The sequence below is a fragment of the Lipotes vexillifer genome, unplaced genomic scaffold (genome assembly GCF_000442215.2).
Source record: "Lipotes vexillifer unplaced genomic scaffold, Lipotes_vexillifer_v1.1 scaffold865, whole genome shotgun sequence".
In the NCBI taxonomy this organism is placed as follows: domain Eukaryota; kingdom Metazoa; phylum Chordata; class Mammalia; order Artiodactyla; family Lipotidae; genus Lipotes; species Lipotes vexillifer.
Window position 1 is genome coordinate 2,674,280 of NW_006795130.1, and position 20,458 is coordinate 2,694,737.

At 51.8% G+C, this 20,458-nt stretch overlaps 1 protein-coding gene across 1 annotated transcript in view; it reads left to right on the forward strand.

Moving 5' to 3' along the window:
- The window catches only part of CAMK2G (calcium/calmodulin dependent protein kinase II gamma), a 55,700-nt gene that overhangs the window by 1,705 nt on the left and 33,537 nt on the right, over positions 1-20,458 (forward strand). The window contains exons 2-6 of the mRNA XM_007467520.1: positions 16-323; positions 447-620; positions 1,022-1,116; positions 12,141-12,200; positions 19,700-19,754. Of these exons, the coding sequence (XP_007467582.1) occupies positions 16-323; positions 447-620; positions 1,022-1,116; positions 12,141-12,200; positions 19,700-19,754 (692 nt within the window). The remainder of the gene's footprint in view (positions 1-15; positions 324-446; positions 621-1,021; positions 1,117-12,140; positions 12,201-19,699; positions 19,755-20,458) is intronic.

Here is a 20,458-nt window from a genome sequence, read left to right on the forward strand (position 1 = left end):
CCGCCCCCCCCCCAGCCTTTCCCGCCAGCCGCCTCCGGGGGCCTCGTCGCCCCCAGCTCCCTGCCCCGCAGCGCCCTCCGCGCCCTGCAGCAGCTGCCCGGGCTGCTGCATCCCGCGCTGCCGCGGGGACTGCAGCCCCTGGAGCGCTCCTGGGCGCCCCCAGCCCCGCCCCTCCTGCAGCCTTCAGGCGCCCCCCATCCCGACCCCACCTGCTCGCTGACCCCTTCCCACTCAGTTCAGGAGCTCATTCAGCATCCCGTCCTATGTCCCACGCGCCTGGCACTCAGGACCCTCCCCGGCCCTGCAGCTCCAACCCCGCTGCGGTGCCCGGGTGTGGGGGGATGTTTGGCACCCGGCCCCGCCCCCGGCTAGTGCAGCTTCCAGGAACCCAGCCCCACTGCTGGGCAGTGCTGCAGCACCCCCGTCCCCTCCCCCCATCCCTGCAGTGGTCCCGGGAGCCGCGCGCCGCAGCCGCAGCATCCCCCTCCCCTCCGCACTGAGCAGGCCGCTGCAGCAGCCCCAGCCCCCCCACCCCCACCCGCGGCGGCGAGCCCGGCCACTGCAGCCCCCGCCCTGCTCGCCCCCCTAGATGTTTCCAGAGCTGGAGAGTGGAAGCTCCCGTGGGGGACTGAGCTGGGGGGGGCGCGGACGTAGAGGTGCTGAGAAAGGGCAGGGTCTCTTGCCTTCTCCGGGTCCTCTAGGCCGGGACTGCAGGGCTGTCTGTGAGATGCAGCAGGTGTGTGTTTTAAGCATCTGCCACCAGCTTGACGCACAGCCTGAGGTTAGGGCTGTTGCTTCGCCCAGAACTAGATGTGGGTGTGGGAGTAGGGTGGTCCTCCACCCACATCTGTTGAGTGTCCTGCAGAGGCCACATCCTTCTGCCCCATGTTGGATGGTGATAGATACTACGCTGGTGTGTGTGTGTGATTTTGACTAAAGGTCTAGTGCTGGGAGTATCACTGTCCTCAGACCTGAAGTGTGTTTGCTCCGTTTCCCAGTTCTTTTCCCCTTCTCCCTCCAGGGGTGCTTTCTCTGTGGTCCGCAGGTGTGTGAAGAAAACCTCCACGCAGGAGTATGCAGCAAAAATCATCAATACCAAGAAATTATCTGCCCGGGGTGAGTATTCCCCATCTTGGTTTCTCCCAAGGGTGCCTCCAAGGGCTATGGATTCTTCTGAAGATGCTCCAGGAGTTGGGGATTGTGCGTTTTAGCACTTGGAGAAGCGTTGGGATTTCAGGGTGGGTGGACTTTGAAACCAGACAAGGAATTGTATGGGGAACAGGTAGAAAAGAATGAAGATGTAAGAGTTGTAGGTTGCTGCTGGGAGGAGTTAGTCTGTGAAGGCTCAAGGGAGTTTGGTTTTTATGGAGGTGGAGGATATGGGGAGTGGTGGGTGGCTAGGTCTTCATTTGGGTCATTTGGAGTCTGTGTTTGGGGCAGTGGTAACCACTCCAGGGCTGTCCGAATCCGTGTGCCCCAGTGGGGACTTAAGATGAAAATGCAGTAAGTGAACAGCTCTGACAAATCCAGCCTCCCCCCTGCCCAGCAGGCGGCAGAACAGACTCCCAAGGGAAGGGAATCTGTAAACATCAGGGGAGGCTGCTACTGTAGAGGGCTTCTCAGGAACAAATCCTGCCAGATGAACTTGATTGCTTTTTTGATCAAATTACAAAGTTGGTGGTGCAGCAACAGCAGATGCAGTCTGTCCTGGGTGGAGGCTGATGCCTCATGGTCTGGAAATCTCAATGGCCTGGTTGGAGTGGAAGGAGCTTGGCCTCGGGATCTGAGAATTGTGAAGGCCCAGGCCTGAGGGCCTAACTTGTGAGATCCTTCCAAGTACCTGAGGCCAGGAGGGTCAGGCCCTGTCTCTCACACCTTGAACCTACACTCCCTGCACCTTGTATTGGGTGCTTGCCAAACTCACCTCATCTGATAGGTATAGACCCAACAAAGTGTGAAGTGCTCTGTGAACAGGTGTGGTGAGTATGGACGTATGTAGATGGGTCAGGTCATCGAGAGCTGCAGGGTGTAGCACCAAGACAAAGGTTATGAGACTTATAGAAAGGAATTAAGACTAGGCAATAGGATGCGATAAATATATTAGGAGCCAGGACAGATATCCTGGAGAAGATGTGGGCCATGGCCAGTAATGACCTGGGCATCTCTGGGGTAAGAGATGTAATAGATGTCCCTAAGCATTGGAGAAGCTATAAAATGACAGTGGGCTTCTGTCATGTCAATTATTCTGGGACCTGTTTAGCAGGGCTGTGTCTGCCTCCTGGCTGGGAGGGCCTCTCTCGATCCCCACAAGCAGGGATTGTCTTGCTGTCTCCCTCCCAGCCCCTGTCTCTTGCTGTTCCTCTACATTGGCTATTAAGTTGACTTATTTGTTTGTTTTCTTTCTCTCTGGGTACCTTGAGTCGGAGGCGATGGTTGCCATAGAGATATGTGGGCAGTCAGATGCCCTCCTTCCATGGGGAGGCGGGACAGTGTGGTGGGCTGGACTCTTTGGCAGACATCCTTTGGCCAAGGATGCAGGGCGCAGGCAGGGATGACGGTTTGAGAATGGATACCTCCCCGTGCCCACACAGCATAGCCCTGGTGCATCAGAAATGGGGCTGGTGTCTGGTGTCTCCAGTTAATGATGCAGTGCTTTGCTTTCCTCATCGCACCACTGTCCTCTGACCCAGGGATGAGGGAGGGAGAGAGAGAGATATCTCGGGGCTGAGCTCTGGGATGAGGATAGCTGGTGTGGTGACTGTGGAGCTGCCTGCCTTGGGCCATCATTTTCTACTCCTTCCGTACCCATCTGAACTTCCCTAACCGATGTGATCATGTCCCTTTCCAGTCCTCACCTTTTTTCAACCGTGTCCCATCTTTCCCAGCTGATATCTTTCTTTCCCTGCCCAAATGGGATGAGGTTTCATTTCTCTTTGATTTTTTTTCTCCTCAAAAAGATTCTTGTGTACGATCATATGCTTTAGGCAGCAACTCCCCCTCTCTCGAGATGGTTATGCCAAAACTGGGGCTCTGCTGCGTGGCCTGTGTGCCAGGTTAACTCTGGGACAGAGGTCTGGTCCTGGCTGATAGGCACAGATGCCAACAAGAGAGTTCAGGAATATGTAAGTGCCCGTACTGTTGGGAGGTTGAGAGTGGGAGGGTGTTGTCTTGGAGATGGAGGGAGCCATCCAGGGGCTGTGCTGTAGGTGTGGGCGTGGGGGCTGTGAGCTCCTGGGGAGGGTTGGGCCAGTGCCCACTAGGCTGGTGCCCATGGGGTTAGGGAGTGAAGGCTGTGGCTTCCCTGCAGCCTCTCAGTTTACGCTGTATATTTTATAAAGGTGCAGCGGCTGGGGCTGGGTTTCACTCGTCGCTGTCTGTCTGGGGCTCCACAGGTGTTGGATTTCTGTGTCTGGGAATGCGGTGGGCCCACCAGGGTCATCCATGAGGGTCTGAAGGAGCTTGCTATGTTTGCTGAGTCTCTCTGCCTGTTATCTTTCTTGTTTGTGATCCTCTGTGCTGCTGAGTGAAAAAGAGCGTATCAGGCTGGTTCTCCTTGGCATCCATGGTAAGGTGGCCCAGGAGGCATGGGGAGAGATCACCTGGTCTTCTGGGGGGTCAGCTCTGGATGGGAATCCTTCTTTTGCTCTGTTGTTTCTTGTCATGGTGGCCTCGGGGGCCCACGGTGGTGGCTGTGTGACAAGACCAGGGATCCCATGGGCATGAGTTCACGTGGCTGAGCCTTGAGCGCTGTTGTTGTCTGCGGGCCTGTCTACGTAGAGTCACTTGAAGTCACATAACGTCACTCCATTTGCTTTGGAACAGCAGTAGGTGTAGAGTTGGGGCTCTTAAGGGAGCCGGTGGTTCCAAGCTTAGCTCTCAGCTAGGCTGCAGGAGGCATTTAAAATAGGCTTGGATGCAGAGCTAGTGGGCCAGGTGATGGCAATGATAAGTCGTTATTTTAAGATTTAAGAGCACCCCCTCCCCCAGAAGCCTGAGCCCTTATGTCTTTTTTTATTTTTAAATCTTCATATTCTCTTCTTATCTTTATTCATATGCATATAGATTTTCACCTCATGGAGCATAACATTTTATATCCCACTCTCTTGCTTATATCCAAAGCATTTCCCATATTGCTACAGTTGAAGGGCAAATGGTCCTTTCTCTACATAGTTTAGGATTTATCTTTGGAGCAGTGCACGTCATAAGAAACTTCTCTATTTGGAACATTTATCTGAATTCCAATTGCTTTCACTATGATGGGATACTTAGCCTTACTAAGAGGTGCTATTGGTAACAATATTATGAAATCTGTTACAGCACTTGCTTTGTTTATTTATTTATTTAATCTGTATACCCCATGTGAAGAAATTTCTATTGAAGCTAAATGTAAGCAAAAGCTTTCCCCTTCCCCAGGACCTGGGAGGGTAAAGGTAGGAACCATATCTGTTTCTTTCACTTTGGTGTGGGCGGGGCCGGATACATATTGATAGAGCAAAGTGCCTGATACATATTGAGCCTCCTATACTTGTTGAGTGAATGGACTGTGTAACGAGCCTGGTTGCCTTTTGGCTTTGGCGCTCAGGAAACTCATAGCCAAGTTGCTGGATCCCTTGTACCCTGGTGCTGGCTTGGGTTCCCCCTTTCTCATCCATGGAGCCAGGCTGTAGGCCTGACACAGCTGTAGGGGAGGACAGATGAGGTTAAAGACCTGTGCTTGGAGAATAAAGCAGGTGGGAGATATAGGAAGACAGTGCAGCTTATCATCTTCCTTCCGTGTCATAAACGGCCTTATAGGGCAATGTTGGGACTTCCTCTAAGCAGCAATTTTCAATTTTAGTGTTCAAGAGGATCACCTTGAAGACTGGTTAAAAATGCACATTCCTGGGCTCTATCCACAGAGATTCTGCTTCAGGAGGTCTGGGGTGTAGCCTCAGAATCTACATTTTTAACAAGTGCCTTAGTGAATTTCATGCAGGTAGACCCTGAGCCACACTTTTAAGAAATGCTGTCTAAAATCAGCGACAGCTGTGACAGTTGCTGTTGCCATGCTGAGATTTACCAGACAGACACACCTTAGCCCAGCCTTCTCCAGGTGGTGTCTTGGCCGGTATGTGGCCATCTGTGTACATGGGCTGTTCTGTGATTAGAGGCCTGCTTCTGAGCCCCCAGATTGGGGTGTCAGTTCGTGTCCAAGGCTGTGGCAAGGTGAGTGGCTGGAGTTGTGGCATGTTGGCCGCCAGAAGGGCAAAGACTGTCCCTTTCTGGGTCCAGCTGGCCCTGAGGAGTGAAATAGGATCCCCCTGGGTGGTGCCAGCTAAAAGTCTCCACCCCCTTAGTGTTGGCCTGAGTAGCCCCCATGACATTTGTGTCCCCTGTGGTATCTCCAAGTGAGACTTTCCTGTTAAGGATGAAGAGCGAGGAGGGTGATACAGCAATGAGGGAGGGGCAGAAGAAAGAGAAATCTATGCAGCATGGGAACGCTGGGACTCTGGGACTTTAGGATGCATTTAAGAAGATTAGATATTAGATCCAAAACCGTGCTTTCCTCCTGAGGATAAAACAGACCAATTTCTGTTGACAGAGAAATGGGCAACTTGTATATAAGTGAAGGAGCTCCTCTGACCCTTCTCCCTGGGTAGATGAGGAAGCAGCCTGCAGGCCCCTTCTTTGTGCTAAGGGCCAGTTTCATCACACAGTCATGCTTTGAGCTGTGTGACTTAACTCGCACAACACTGGCCTGCCTCCCTGCCCTCCCACCCCTTCCCAGAGTGACTTAGGGTGCTGGCATCATAGGGTGGAGATGGAGGTTGGAAGGTGGCCCCATCCAACGTGGCAGTAGGGGAAGCCCTGCTGCTTGCTTCCTCCTGCTGCTTGCTCTGGTCCCTTGTTATGAGCTGTGCTCCAAGCTTTAAGGCTGTGCTGAAACCCTAGAGGTGAGTGGCTGACCCCATTCTCTGCTGAGGCTGGAGACAGGGAAGGGGAGGAGTGGGTGTGACAGGCTTCTGCCCCATCTCTGTGCTTGCTGCTCTCTGGACAGCCTTGGCGGGCTGACGTGGGCCTGATCCCATGGGTGCCAAAAGGGTGGTGACAGGAAGAAATGGGCACTTTGCACCTTCTGAGTGCCTCTCGGCAGAGGCCCTTTGTCTTCTGCCCCTGGCCAGCCAGATCTGTCCCACAGCCAGTGGGGAAACCAAGACACAAAAGATTGGTTTGTTTTGAGGTGTAGGCATGCCAGTGATTTTGCCAGTGCTCAGATCCCAGCATCCTTAAGCAGTATGGACTTCACTTACCCTTTGACTCTTCCCTTTAAAATACATACTCTGGATATTTTGTTCCTGTGATAAATCCTGATATATCACCCCCATACCTCTCCATCTAGGCCCAGAGCTCTAAGCCTAGTGGAGCAAATCCCTCCTTTCGGCTGGCTAGGTCTTGCTGTCATCTGTAACCACCTCTGTGGGTAGAGACCGCTCTATGATGGGGATATTTCCAGCCACTTCCCCCCAGCACCACCTATACTTCCTGGGCTCTATCAGCAGCAGCAGCTTCCCATCTGCTCCCCTCTTTTCTCCTCCCTCTCTTTCCCCTCCCCCTGCTTGCTGCTGCCCTGGGAGGAGCTATTTTTAGGGGCTGCTTCCTGGGATGTTTTACTTGGGGCTGGTTACCATGAAGGAAATGTCACCAAAACAGTGGGCAAAGGCTGCAGGCACCCAGAGCCCTGCCAGGGCCATGAAGAACTTGGCAGCTGACCCTGTTCTGGCCCTTGAGAGTGTCCAGAGGCAGAGCCTTGCCTTCTTGGGGCTTGCTAGTGACCCCATGGGGATTTTCCCTGTCCAAGCTGATTTGGGAGACTTTCACTATGGGGCCCTTCTTGGTGCCTCCCTCCTTTTCCTCCTTAGTTAAAGCTTCTCTTGTCTTAAGATTCAGAGACCAAAGTAGGGCTCAGGTCTTTGTGTCACCCAGTTAAAACTGCTCGAGTTAGGACTGAAGAGAAGGGGGGGACACCAGGTTAAAGGACAGAGCCCCGGGGGTTCACGTGGGCACATTTCAGGCTCCGTCTCACTGTATTCACAGCCCTCAGCTAGTTCCCGGGTGTATGGGTGTGAAGGAATTAGAAGCTGTGGCCCCTGCTCTTATATGATACACGGACTTTGCTCTTAACTGGGGACTTGGCACCTTTAGAGTGAGATTCACAGAGGAAGGGATGTGGCATCACAATGTCAGGGTAAGGTCAGTGAGACTGTGGCTTGGGATTCCCGCTAGTCAGTGCCCAAGGCCAGGGGCTGTTTATAAGCAGCTGGGGAATGTGGATTATGACACCAAATCCCTATGCTGCCCTTGTTTATACTCCTCGGAGCAATATCTACGGGGGGCCTGGAGCGGGGCACTTGGAAGAGCAACAAGAGGAGAGACCCACATTGAGCATGTGAACTCGACAGGCTCTGGGAAGCTTTTCCTAACCCGTGTTGGGGCCACAGGCACAGACCTTTGAAATACCCTTTGAAAAGTCAAGGGAGTCATTGAGGTTGGAGCTTGGGGAGAGTCCCCATAGCCAGAGCAGGGCTCTGTGTCCTTTCCCATTTACAGTGGGTTGTATGTTTAGATGGCAGTAGGATCTTAGTTGAAGCTGGTGCTGGCATTCATGGTTTTAGAGAAATGTCACTAAATCAGCCAGCGTGTCTCTGCAGGGCTGTGGAGAATCTGGACGGCCCTCCCTGGGCCCCGATCCTGTTGGGGAAGGAAAGTGAATTTGGAGTGGGCATCTCCCCTGGGGTCCTAAGGGAGAGGTGTTTCTAGGGCTCTGCCCCCACTTTGCCACGCACCGTCTCCTCACTGTCTGCTTCCTCTTTTCTGCATCTGGTCACTCCTTGCTGCCCTTCTTGTCAAGGGTATTCGGCCTTTGTGGTGCCCTGAACCAAGTCTTGAAGCGCTTGGGCAGAAAGCGGGAGAGGTGAGGCCTCCAGGGATCCTTGTGTCCCAGGGCCTGGCTCTGCCCTGAGTGGGCTGTTAGGAAAGCCTGAAGTGGGATCTTGATAACGGCCGCTTCTGCTTTCTGCGCCTCTTGCCACCTCTGCTCTTGAGGGGAAATCCTTGCAGAGGGCTATGGTTGGAGCTGGGCTGAAGGCCGGCAGGGGTGGGTCTCTCCATGGCAGTAGCGCACAGGCAGGCAGGAAGTGGCCCCGTGCAAAAGCGGGAAGTGGCCGTTATCAAACAGGAAGGGGGGGCTGGGCCGTGTGAGGGGGTGGGGATGAGCCCAGTTGAAAGGTGGGTGGGAAGAGGGTCAGCCTTGGAAGGTCTGGGCTGTTCCCTAGGAACGGCAAGCTCAGTGGTCACTGGAAGGAGGGGGGGGGTCTCAAGGGAGAAGGCTGCCTTTGTGACAAGAGCACCGGCTGATTTTTTATCACCTTGGGATGCCAAGCCAGGACCTGGACCTACCACTGTGGACCAGGCCAGTTCAGTGGCCTTACCCCTTTTGGGACTGGGGATGCGAGTTTACAGGACAGACCTTGCATCTGGAAAAGATGCTCTGCAAACCTTACTTGTTCCTCAAACACCACTGCTGCTGGGGTGGAGCCCTTTGCTTTTTCCCAGACATGGAGCAGCCCTGGAGGGGACAACAGGACCGGAAGTGAGGGGGGAAAGGGACAAGAGACAACAGCTAGAGAGGTGGGGTGCTGGCTGGCTGTGCGAGGAGTAAGGAGTCAGGGAGAGCATGGTAAGCAGAAACCACACGGCTCATTGAGCAGAGCTTCGGGATGGCAGGGCGCCACAGCCAGCAAGGCTGAGGCCGAGGAAGACCAGGGATCCCATGGGCAGCAGCATTTCCTGGGCTGTCCTCTGTCTGATGAGCCCCTGTTGTTAACCTTCCCCTGTAGGCTCTAGACACAGGTGGGCCACCCCTAAACAGGAGGCTGTGATGGAGCCAGGTCGGAGGGCTCAGTTGCTGTGCTGTGGACCCCATGACTGCCCAGGCTGAGGGAGAGTGGGCCTGACTCTCGTGTCTCTGGTGATGGCCATGGGCACAAGCCCAGCCTGTGAGGTCTCGTCTGTCTTATCACTGGGCCCTTGGAAATGAGGCTCTCCCTGTGTGCCAGGCACTGTGCTGAGCGTTTACCCAAATACATCATTTAATCCACGAATATCGCTGCCTCCATTTTAGAAGTGAGGAAACTTTTTCCCAAGCTGTGTGCCTGGCTCACTCTCTCACCTCACCTCCTTCGGGTTCTAATCAAACGTCACCTCGTTGCTGAGGTGTTCCCTGACCACCTATTTTAAGTGTCTACTCTCCCGCTTCCCTGCTTTATTTTTCTCCATCGCACTTACCACGACATCTAACATACCATCCAGTTGTTACTGTCTGTCCCTTCCCCTCAGCTCCTCTAGGATATCAGCTCGATGAGGGTGGGGATTGTTATCTCTTTTGTTCACTGCCATATCCCCAGCGTCTGGAGCAGTGCCTGTCACATAGTAGGCCTCAGTAAATATTTTCTGAGTGAATGAATGAGGCTCAGATGGGTTTAATAACTCACCCAACATGGCGGCCCTGAGACTCAGTCTGGGGCTCTCTGACTCCAAAGCTGATGTGTTAATGGCCAGACTCCATGACTAAGGATCAGAGCAAGGACCCGAGGTTCAGAGGAGACACAGGCCTTGGGCAGAACATGGGGCTCAGCTCCTTGGAGTTAGGGTCGAACTAAGTGACTATCTAGGACCCTCTGGACCCTAGGCAACTCCTTCAAGGAGCTGGAAGTGTGACTCTGTGTCTCTTCTCTTCTTACTCTGAGTCACTGATAATACGGGTGCCAGAGCACCCGTATTTTTAGTGCTGTTGCTGTTGTGGAACTGTAACTATTAGCCAGTAGGAGTCTTAAGGGAGGAGATAAACATTAATCTTCTGGGCCTTCTCCTCAGCTGCCACCTCCACATCGCAAGATACTGTTCTCCCGCACTTGCCTGGGCAGCCAAGCCTGAGAGTTGTGGGTTGGAGGGTGTGAGGTGAGTGGTCAGAGAGAGGGCTGATGGGTCTTCAGCTTTAGGATGACTAGCTTGGTACTGCCATCCCACGTCCAGGGATGGGGAGGAAGGTGGGGTTGCCCTGACATCCTCTGGCTAGATCTGGAAGAAGCAAGCCCCCCTGCCACCAGGCAGGGCTAGTGTTGCTTCCTCAACTGCCTACCTTCTGAAGGTCCCTGGCCCTGAGGGATCCCAGGCAATGTGGGATTACCTGGAGTTCTCCTGGCTGCATCCTGGTCAGTGGTCATACTGAACTCGAGGATGGGAAGGAAGGCCTGACCCAGATCTTTGGACAGCTGGGATGGATTAGCTGGGCAGCAGGAACTAATCTCTGCCTGTCCCCACGTCCTTCTTCCACAAAGCAGAGCTGTCCCTAGAGGGAAAGTTTAGGACAAAGCTGAGGGTGGTTGGTGAAACAGTAAATATGAATTCCTTCTCATCTATAATCCGTACATTATCTCAGGCAGGCCTGGGCTTGAAATCACAGTTCTATCCCTTTCCTGCTGTATGATCTCAGGCAAGTTATTTAACTTCTCTGGGCCTGTTTTATCATCTGTGAAATGGGATAATCAATGCACCTGCCTGGTAAGATGGTTGTGAGGGTCATGGGAGGCTTTACAGAGGCTCTTTGCTATTTAGGTAGAGGTGGATGGGCAGAAGCCCCTACCAAGGGAGGTGGGAACTGCTTGGCAGCTGTGGATGTGAAGGCACCTGCCTGGACCTGGAGAAGTTGAGGTGAACTGGACTATGCCCCGCAAAGCCTGGAGTCTTTACTTAATACTCTCACTTTTCTTTATCTTGTCATCACATCATAGCAATGAGAAAGAGGGCTCTAGGCTCGGACCACCTATATCCATTGCCTGTCTGTGGGACCTTGGCCAGGTTACCTGAACCTTTTAAGCCTCAGTTTCCTCCTTTACAATGTAGTGGAACTAATCAGATCCTCCACTTCACGGGGTTTCTGTGAGGATGAAATAAGATAATCTGTGCCTCTGCCTGGCATATAGTAAATGCTTCGTAAATAATAGTTTTTACTACTACTGTCAATGTTATTGACAAACCGTTATTAAGCCTCTGATATGGAAGGAACTCTAGGAAGCATCACACAGAGAGGTCCCACCCTTTGAAAAGCTTGTGACCGAAAGATTTAAGGTGTGATTTAATGTGTGATGTGAGAATTATAAGAGGTGCTGTGGGAGATGGGGGTGGGTCATGGAGAGAGAAGTCACAGACTACCATGAGGAACAGGGCAGACTCTGTGAAGCAGGTGACTTTGGCAGGATTCCAGCAAGTAGAGATGGGGGTAGAGTGGGCAGGGCTTCTAGGCCACCTTGCTTTGAGTAGTAGCAGCCTCTCTTTCTACTTCCTGGAGCTCTGCCTTCCTGGGGAAGGAACTGACCAAACACAGCTTGCTTAGATTTGTGGGCTCTTGGATTCTGGTCATTTCACCAAAGCAGAGTAACCCCAGAGCCTGAGTGCCAAGAGGTCAGAGCTCCCAGCAGTGGACAGCCAAGAGGATCCTGGGGAGAAGCAGGATTTCTGCAAAACAGGCATCATAATACTACCAACCTCATAGCATTGTTATGAGACTAAATTAAAATATGTATCTGCCTGGTGTAGAAGTAAGCTCTCAATAAATGTTAGCTATTTTTTTTTTTTTTTTTCAAATCATCACCATCTTCACTGTTAGCATCATTATGTTTCAGGGTTGCCATGAAGACTGTATTAGAATATATGCAGCACTCCTAGCACAATATCTGGTCTTGTAGTAGGTGTTCAATAAAACTTAGCCATTATTATTAGTATTTCCAACAAGGAAGAGATTCTGGACACACTGGCCCAGTGAAATCCCTGCTGTGGTGGAAAGAGCACTACAGTTTTAGTTAAAGACCTGGCTTCATATCCTGGCTCTGCCACTCACTAACTTGGGAAGCTTTCCTAAGGCACTTCATCAGGAAAAGGTTGCCATTAATACCTGTCTCCAGAATTGCCGTGACCTGCTATATTAATTCAGCAAATTGTAAAAAGGGCATAGTTAGTGCCTAAGAATTGAAAGCATATGAATAGCCAGGTGGCCACAAATAGAATGGATGTTTGATGGCTTGTTTTCTCTCTTCTGCTCTTAGATCACCAGAAACTAGAACGTGAGGCCCGGATATGCCGACTTTTGAAGCATCCAAACATTGGTAAGTGCCCTTATATAGAGCATTTCTTGGGCATTTTGTGGAAGTTGGAGAGAACAGAAATCCACTGTTTTTGTGTAGGGAACCACTTCTGTCCCTGGGCCTTTGCCTGGTGTCTTTTTTTGCCCAAGCAGGATAGCAGCCATATATTGCTCAGAATTCTGGGGTGTTCTGGTTCAGAGACCTGAGTGTCTCCATCCCTGTGGTGCCATCTCAGGGCTGGGAGTGAGGTATCAGAATATGTTTCAGACTCGCTTTCTTCCCCTCTCCTTCCGTCTTTGGGCTGAGGTCCAGGTCCTTGGCGTGTGAGGCTCTGGGCTAGTAGCCTGCCAGCATCCCTCACCAGGGGCCTTCCATGGCCATCATAAAAGGGTCCGGATTTTGTTTCTGGACTTGAAAAAGTTTTGTTCCTCTTGCAGTGTCGTGCACACTCTGGGGGTTTCCATGGTGCTCCCGTTTGTATTCCCCGGAGCCGGGAAGGCAAGCTGCCCACCCGCCTGGCTTCTCTGGAGATGGGATGGCAGGAGCCACTCGGATGGAGAAGGAGAAAAATAAGAGGATTTCTCCCTGCTCCCACCCTGACATGGGGGACAGGAGCACATTGTTGGTTGTTGTAAAGCCGAGGAGGTTTGCCTGCCACAACCCACTCCGGCTCCGTTTTACATTGTTCAGCTGAAGTAGTCTTTGCCAAAAACGCTGGCCCCAATTCGGTGCTTCTTGCAGAGGGAACAGAAACTGGGCTGGCTGCAGTGTCTGAGCAGAAGCCCCGGGCTTGACTTGAGGCAGAGCAGGGAGCATCTCCTAGGTTTTCCCTGAAAGCTGTGATCATCACAAAGGACAACACGTTTTCCACGCTCCTCAGGCACGGCCTCAGTATCAGGGCTCCCACAGTGCCCTGGAGGCCTCCCACTCCACTGGGTTGGCAGCTGGGGCTGTAAGGCGACTTGCCGAAGCTCGATGCTTCCTCCAGAGCTACTCAGCCTCCGGCTTCCCAGATCTCGGGCTGGAATGCTCACCGGGAGCTCTTAACGTAGGAGAGTGAGGTCGTACTCCAGCCCAAGGGGAGAGGAGCTGTGAGGTAACCAGAACTGCAACCATGCAGGGCTTTATAGATGGCAATCAGCAGCTTGGATTACACCTGAAGCAGATTGGCATAGCTGGTGCTCAGCTCTGCCTGGTGCAGTCTTCCACGGAGCCAGCACTTCTCAGCCCACAAGTCCTGGGTTTGGAACTACCGGAGCTCTCTGAAGTTAGACCCTCACCTGCAAACAGGACGGTGGGGACCAAAGTGTTGCCTTAGGTAGAAGAGAAATGATGAGAGGAGCAGCTAAAACAGCAGTCACAAACTCAGGCGTGTTTTGTTTGGCCTGCTCAGTGGTTTAAAAATATTTTTATTGTTTGCCAGTATTTTAAAACGAGATTTCACACTTTGAAAAAAATTCTGTTTCCCAATCTTTCAAATCAGAAGGTTTGGCTCTGCTGAGCCCACATCCATTGTGTGGCCAGAGTCAGCTGGGGCTGGGCAGTGGCTGCCCCTTTAGCCCGCTGGCCACTGTTTTTGCTGTTATCTCACATTTGTACTGCCTACCTGGTCCCTCTAGGCTTTGTGAGCTTGTGACCTCTGACCTAACAGTTCCAGAGCAGGAGGAAAAAAGAATATGGGTGACTAAAGCCTCCACGAGCACAGAAGCATTTTGGTGTTCCAGTCCCGGGTCTCAGGGTCTGCGGACAGCAGCTTCCTTTCCTTATGTCCCAGGTGACCAACTCGTAGAGCGATGATGAATTGTCCTCCTGGAGGGAGGAGAGCAAGGGGTGGGGCAGATGATGCAGGAGGCAGAACCATGTCTGCGCTGTCTGCGACATGGGCATGGTTGACCACAGCAGGGTTAGGGTAGGATGAAGACAGTCGAGAATCAACCAGCAAGTACAAAACTGGGATTCTAGCTGAATAATGCCTGAGCCTTCTTTTTATGTTTTCTTTTAAATTAGATATATACTTTTTGACCTTTTAGACTTTACTTGGTTTGGTAGCCCCCCCCCCGCTTTTTTTTCTTTTTAACCACCTGCCCCCCAGCTCAGAATTAAGGCAGATGGAATGACCATCTACCCCAGCCATCTGCTCTGTTCGGGAGGGAGCAGGACCCAGGGAAGGCCAGGCAAGGCACACTCCCTTTGTCAGTGTCTGATCTCCTAGAACTGTGCTTTCGTTTTACGACTGCTCCCAGATCCTGGGCGTCTTGGTCTGAGGCCCTATTTTGGGGTCAAGAGCAGGGGGAGGGAAGGGTGAGTCAGGACCGTGTCCTGGCAGAGCAGGCTAGCCAGGCTATCTGGCGCCCAGTGGGAACCAGGACTCCTGGAGATGTGGGGGAGCTACAGGTCCAGGAGGCGGGGTTGCCATGGAGCCTGACCTGGCTTGTGGCAGAAGAGGAGGCAGTTTTGTCCCCTTAATTCAGTATTCATCTCCTCTCTCTGCTGCTCCGTCCTTCAGAGCTGTGGCCCTTTTGGCTCTAGCCTCTAACTCCGTCCCTCAGGGATACAAGTGGACCAGCCCAAGAGTGGTGCAGAACTGAGGAAGCTGAGAGCAGAGAGCATATGGTCCACCTCTGGTTATTGTCAGACTCTTAGGCACTTGAATTCAGAAGGGTATTTGGTACAAGGAGCCAGGCACCCCCAGTTTTGTTCCCTGATAGATATTCTGCCCCAGGAGTTGAAAGCCTGTTGGAAGAGTGAACCCTAATGTAAATCATGGACTCTGGGCGATAATGATGTGTCCTTGTAGGCTCATCAGCTATAGCAAACGCCCTGTTCCGGTGGGGATGTTGATGTTGGGGGACACTGTGTGTGTGTGGGGACAAGGGGTAGGTGGGAGCTCTCTGTACTTTACTCTCAGTTTTGCTATGAACCCAAAATCGCTCTAAAAGGTAAAGTCTATTTTTTTTTTGAAGCCTGTTGGTTCTGAGGCATCCTGCAGGACCTAAAACAGCCCTAGGAGAGTGGCCAGAGGCGTGGAGTTGAGAGGAGGAAACGGCAGTAGTGCTAATCATCTAAAGTCTGAGTGAAGTGTCTTCTACCTGTGCTCTGCTTGCTCCCTGCTCTAAATTCCTCTAATGAATAGAGTCTGTCTTCCTTCGTGCTGAGCTGCCCCAGCAGTTTCATCACAGTCTAGCATTGTGGTTTAGAGCAGCACTTCTCAAACTTTCATGTGCTCGTGAATCACTTAGGGATTGTGTTAAAATTCAGATTCTGATTCAGTAGGTCTGGGGTCGACCTGAGCTTCCTCACATCTCCTGCTGATGCTCACGCTGCTGATCCGTGAACTGCACGTGGAGAAGCAAAGGTCTGTGGCTTTAGAGTCAAGTCCTCTAGGTTTGAATCTGGGATTTGCTGGTTAGCTGTGACCTCTGGCACATGGTTTCACCCACCTGTGCCTCCATTTTGTCATCTGTGCCTCTACGTGGAGTTGTCTTGAAAAGGTTCAGCAAGCAAAGGAGGCCTAGGAAATAAATGGAAATGATGAAAATGGAGATTCCAGCTCCCAGAAGTGACCCCTCCTAGACTCCCAGACCCAGCTCAGTTCGCAAGTTATTCAAGCCTGGCTGCGTTTTGCCTTGGGCCCAGGGCCCATACAGCTAATAGTAAATGTAGCAAAAGCGGTTGTAAAGAAAGAGAAGGAAATATTGGATCATAACTGAGCAGCTCCCAAATCCCTGCCCACCCGCTTCTGGAGGACAGCGTTCATCCCTCACCAGCCCATGGGATGACAGGACCTCCTTCCCACTGTGTTATTTCCATGGACATGAACAGTGATACTTTGTCAGTGCTTTTTTGACCAAAGTTTGTTACTTAAAATGTGGCATACTGGGCTTCCCTGGTGGCGCAGTGCTTGAGAGTCCGCCTGCCGATGCAGGAGACGCGGGTTCGTGCCCCGTTTCGGGAGGATCCCACATGCCGCGGAGTGGCTGGGCCCGTGAGCCATGGCCGCTGGGCCTGCGCGTCCGGAGCCTGTGCTCCGCAAATGGGAGAGGCCACGACAGTGAGAGGCCCGCATAACGCAAGAAAAAAAAAAAAAAATGTGGCATACTGTTGGTGGTTTTTAAAGAATTGGAAACAGCCACAAAATTTGGGTTGTGGCTTTGTCAGTACTTGAAGGTATGAGACATCGAGTGTTTTTTTTGGCCTGTTCTTCCTTCCACAGTTTGTAAAGAACAATAATTAGGTTTATCACTGTAATGCAGTAACTGCTTCATACTCCTTTTCCAGATCTTCCTGTCTAGAGTTGGTCTGGTCCTCCTTGGCCTTCGTACCCTCTCATGACTGTGGAATGGCCTGGGTGTTGGATTGTTTTTTCCCCATGCATCCATAACATCCTTTACTTCTCCCTGACAGCCCTCAGCACAGTACTGCTTGGTTATGCATTTGTGTAAGTGCTTCTTTAAAAGCCCGTCTTCCCCGATCCCCCAGAGGCTGCGCAGTGGCAGAGCTGGGTTTCCCTTGTTCACAGCTGTGTCCGTGGCATGTACAATCACGCCTGCTTCAGGGAGGTGCCGAATGGACACTGCTGAGTGAATCAGAATGGCCAGGGCTAGTGGGGGCAGGTTGGAGCTCCTTTGCCTAATAGGGTGGAGAAAGTGACTCCCTGGCAGGCAGTTCCACAAAATCAGGGATCTTGCTGTCATTTTGCTTTGTCCTCAAGCCTCAGCTCTGCCTCTCAGTATAAGTTTGGGTGAGTTTCTTTTGGAGCCACCATTTCCTGTCCTGTTAGATGGAGGTGATAGAAGTACCTACCTGACAGAGCTAACGCAAGGGTTCAGTCAAATAACATGTGTAAAAGCACTTGGCACAAAGCCGAGCACATTGAGACAGCTCAACTAAGAGTTAGGTATTGTAATTTGGATCATTATTATCAAGAATCTGCTAGGTTGGCAGTTAGAGTGGTGCATTCAAGTTTCTCGTCTTGTTCTCAGTCCCGTGTTAATTTTCTTTACAAATGGAAACAAAAAGATAGCAGTCTTGCTCAGCGATGGAGCCTTCCACACCTGTCCCTCCTCGTCTTGGTGGTGCCATGCTCTGAGACACACATCAAAGCCATTCTCTGGGTTGGGTGGCCTGGGAGAATTAGTCTTCCTTTGCTGCTCTGCTCTTCTGATTCCCCTCCCAGCTTCCTCCCACCTGGGCTCCGTGTGTAGCCTTTCTGGAGAAGGGCAAGTTCCAGTGACTCCCTGTCTGGGCAGAGGCATGGGTGCCTGCCCTTTTTGCCCTGTTCTCAGCCCTGCTGTGCTGGGTTTCGGGGGGTGGGTCTGGGGTCAGGGATCCTGGGGAGGCAGGGCCAGGCGGCAGGACTCCCCTGGGAGTGGCTGTTAGCATCGACCTGCTGCCCTGTTAGTGCATCATCCTGCTGCTGTTGGTCACCTCCCTAATGAAGCTGGTCTTTAGCTTCTGGGACAGTTGATTTCCAGGGAATTATTTGTATTACACACTTTAATGCTTTTTAGTAGCAAATTTTTAATTAAATGGAAAGTCCTCTTGGAAGCAAGAGAGCAGCAGCTGCAGCAGGACTCAGCATGAGACACCAACTCCCGCCAGAGACCCACAAGTGAGGAGGGAGTGTGGCAGGGCTTTGGGGGAGCTCGCTTGAGCGTGCCTGGCTCAGTTAGGGTGGAAGGGAGGCAGGAGTCTGGCTATGGCTCCTTCCTTATGTCCCCCACAGGCCTAGAGAAGTATGAGCTTATGTGCCCGAGTATAGGAGAGAATCATTTGAGGAGGAGGGGTTTTAGAAGTACCACCTGCCTTTGATCCCATTGATAAATTGCAGAAATACTGAGTTCTGGGGGAATTTTGGGGTGAGTAACCAGATCAGATCTAATAAGGTTGGCAATATGAAGCATAAACAATTGTCAGGCCCTGGTTCTAGCCCTGGCAGGCCCGAGTCCTCATTTGTCAAGTGAGGAAAACCACAGGGCTCTAGTGATGGCTGAGTGCCTGTATTTTACATTCGGCTTATCTTGCTTTGGTGGGAAGGGTACGTAGGAAAGTGCCTCAGCCCTGATGAAACGCTCTCACACTGGAAACGGTAGTTGTCATTTGAGCTGGTTGGGGCCGGACATGGAAGAGACACTGTGATTTCTTTGTCTCCAAGAACTTCACTGGTTGGTTTGGTGTCAGGCCATTCCTGAAGTGCTCTGCAAGGTGCTCCTGGAACTGCTGAGGGATGGAGTGAAGGTCAAACAGAAGAAGCCCTTTGGAACATAGGCTCCCCATCAAGAGAGTGCAGGTGAGGGAAGGGACAGGAGCAGCTAGGATGGTTGGCCAAAACAAAGTTGTGTTTGCATTAGAATGATGCTCAGGGGTTGGCATTTAACCCCGAGGTGGCTTTGTGGGCACAGGCTTGAAGAGGAGATCTCAGAAGACATTAGGTTGAGCTTTTGCCCTCTGAGCTCTGGAGGTGGGGAGTGGGAAGGAATTCTGCTCGCAAGCCTTTTCTTGCAGCCTTCACTGCAGCTCCATGCAGTAGCCTCTCGGAGCTGTCTTTGATGCTGTTGTAGGCACATTCGTGAGTGGTTTCTCTCCGGGCTCCATTGCTTTGTTGCCTGGGTGTGTGGGCTACTCCACATTTCTTATAGGAAACAGTGATGTGGACCAGTCTTTGGAGTCAGAAAGAGCTGGGTTCACATTTGGACCCACTACATCTTTGCCCTTTGGCAAGATACTGTATGTCCTTGAGCGTCCAGTGTCCTCATCTGTGGAATGGGAGTGATACTTATCTCAGGGTGGTCATCAGGAATAATAAACTCCTTGAAGGCCAGTACTGTGTCCTTCCTAAATCCCGCCATCTACCACAGGGTCCAACACCCAGTAGTCACTCAGTAAATGCTTGTAGCATAAGTAATGTACGCAAAGAGCTTAATACAAGGCCTGGCACGTAGTGAGCACTTAATAAATGGTTATTGTTGTCGTCGCCTGAATCTGTGTGTTGCCTCCCGTGCTCACCATCCATCATCCCTCCACGCGCCTCCCTGCTGGGCTCTGCCTTTCCCACTTCTTCCCCTCCCTCTAATTCTTCTGTTCCCATCTACTCCAGGCTCTCAGGCTCTCCCATCTTGTCATTCTCTGTCCCCCTGCAGTCTGTGTCTCTCGGTGCTGCTCGCTTTGCGTTGCACCCTCACGTGTCATATCCCAGGACTACCTTCTCTGGGACCAGCCCCTCTGGGAAGAAGGTTCTTGCTTTTCTCCGTCCTGTCTTACTTCTTAGCCACAAAGCTTCTGTCTCTCGCCTACATTGTAGGCAGTCTGAGGTGGCGACCAGAGCGCTGGACCTGGGGTCTGGTCGTCTCTGCTTTGTGGCCATGTTGCCTTGGACCGGGGCTGCTGGGCGTCTGCCCATTCTCAGGAGAGAGCCTGTGGGGCTGACAGGACGGGGCAGGGCTGGGGTGGCCAAGGAGGAGAGGAGTAGGATTTCCAGGTTTTCTCTCTGTTAATCTCTGTCCCCATCTCCTCTCTTGCAGTACGCCTCCATGACAGTATTTCTGAAGAAGGGTTTCACTACCTCGTGTTTGACCTGTAAGTGCCGCTTTCTGAGGGTGTGGGGGCCTTTCCCTCCAGCCGGCTCAAGAGGAAGGCTTGGGAAAAAGGCCTAAACTGGGTCTTCAGCCTCTGCCGAGGGTCCCCCTCCTTTGCCCACGGAGAGGGGTTTGATTTTGAACTTCCTCTGGTAATGGGCAGGTTGTGGAGGGTCTCCTTGCTCACTCAGTATCTCCCCCGGGCTCTGAACCCCGGGATGGCATTGCTCTTGCATTTCTGTTCAGCAGCACACCTTGTGCAGATGCTTTTTTCTTGTTTCTTGGTGTGTTGTCCTTAGTGGAGAAATAGAACATAGGTCTTTGCATGACCTTAAAAATTCTGGGAAATTGAAGGTACCTTTTATTAGTCATAAACCAGGCTCCCATTGGTCTCTCCTCCACTTTGGTTATGGTTTAATTTCTTAAAAGTGGCTCTTCACCTCCTAGAAATGCCTCTTTGGTATTTTCCGGGTTGGGTCTCTGTGTCCTTGGTCTCATTATTCTTCAACTTCAGTGCCTGTCATTCTTGGGCAGATTTATCTTCGTATTCATATTGGTCTCAAATAAAGCTATGACTGTTTGAGTAGGTTGATGATTTTCTCTTAGATGCCTGTATATTCATCTTTACCAGAGTATTAGCTAATCTATAGGTTACAGAAACAAATGTGCAGGGGGAAGGGAGGGCCCATGTTGTCCCAAGGAGAA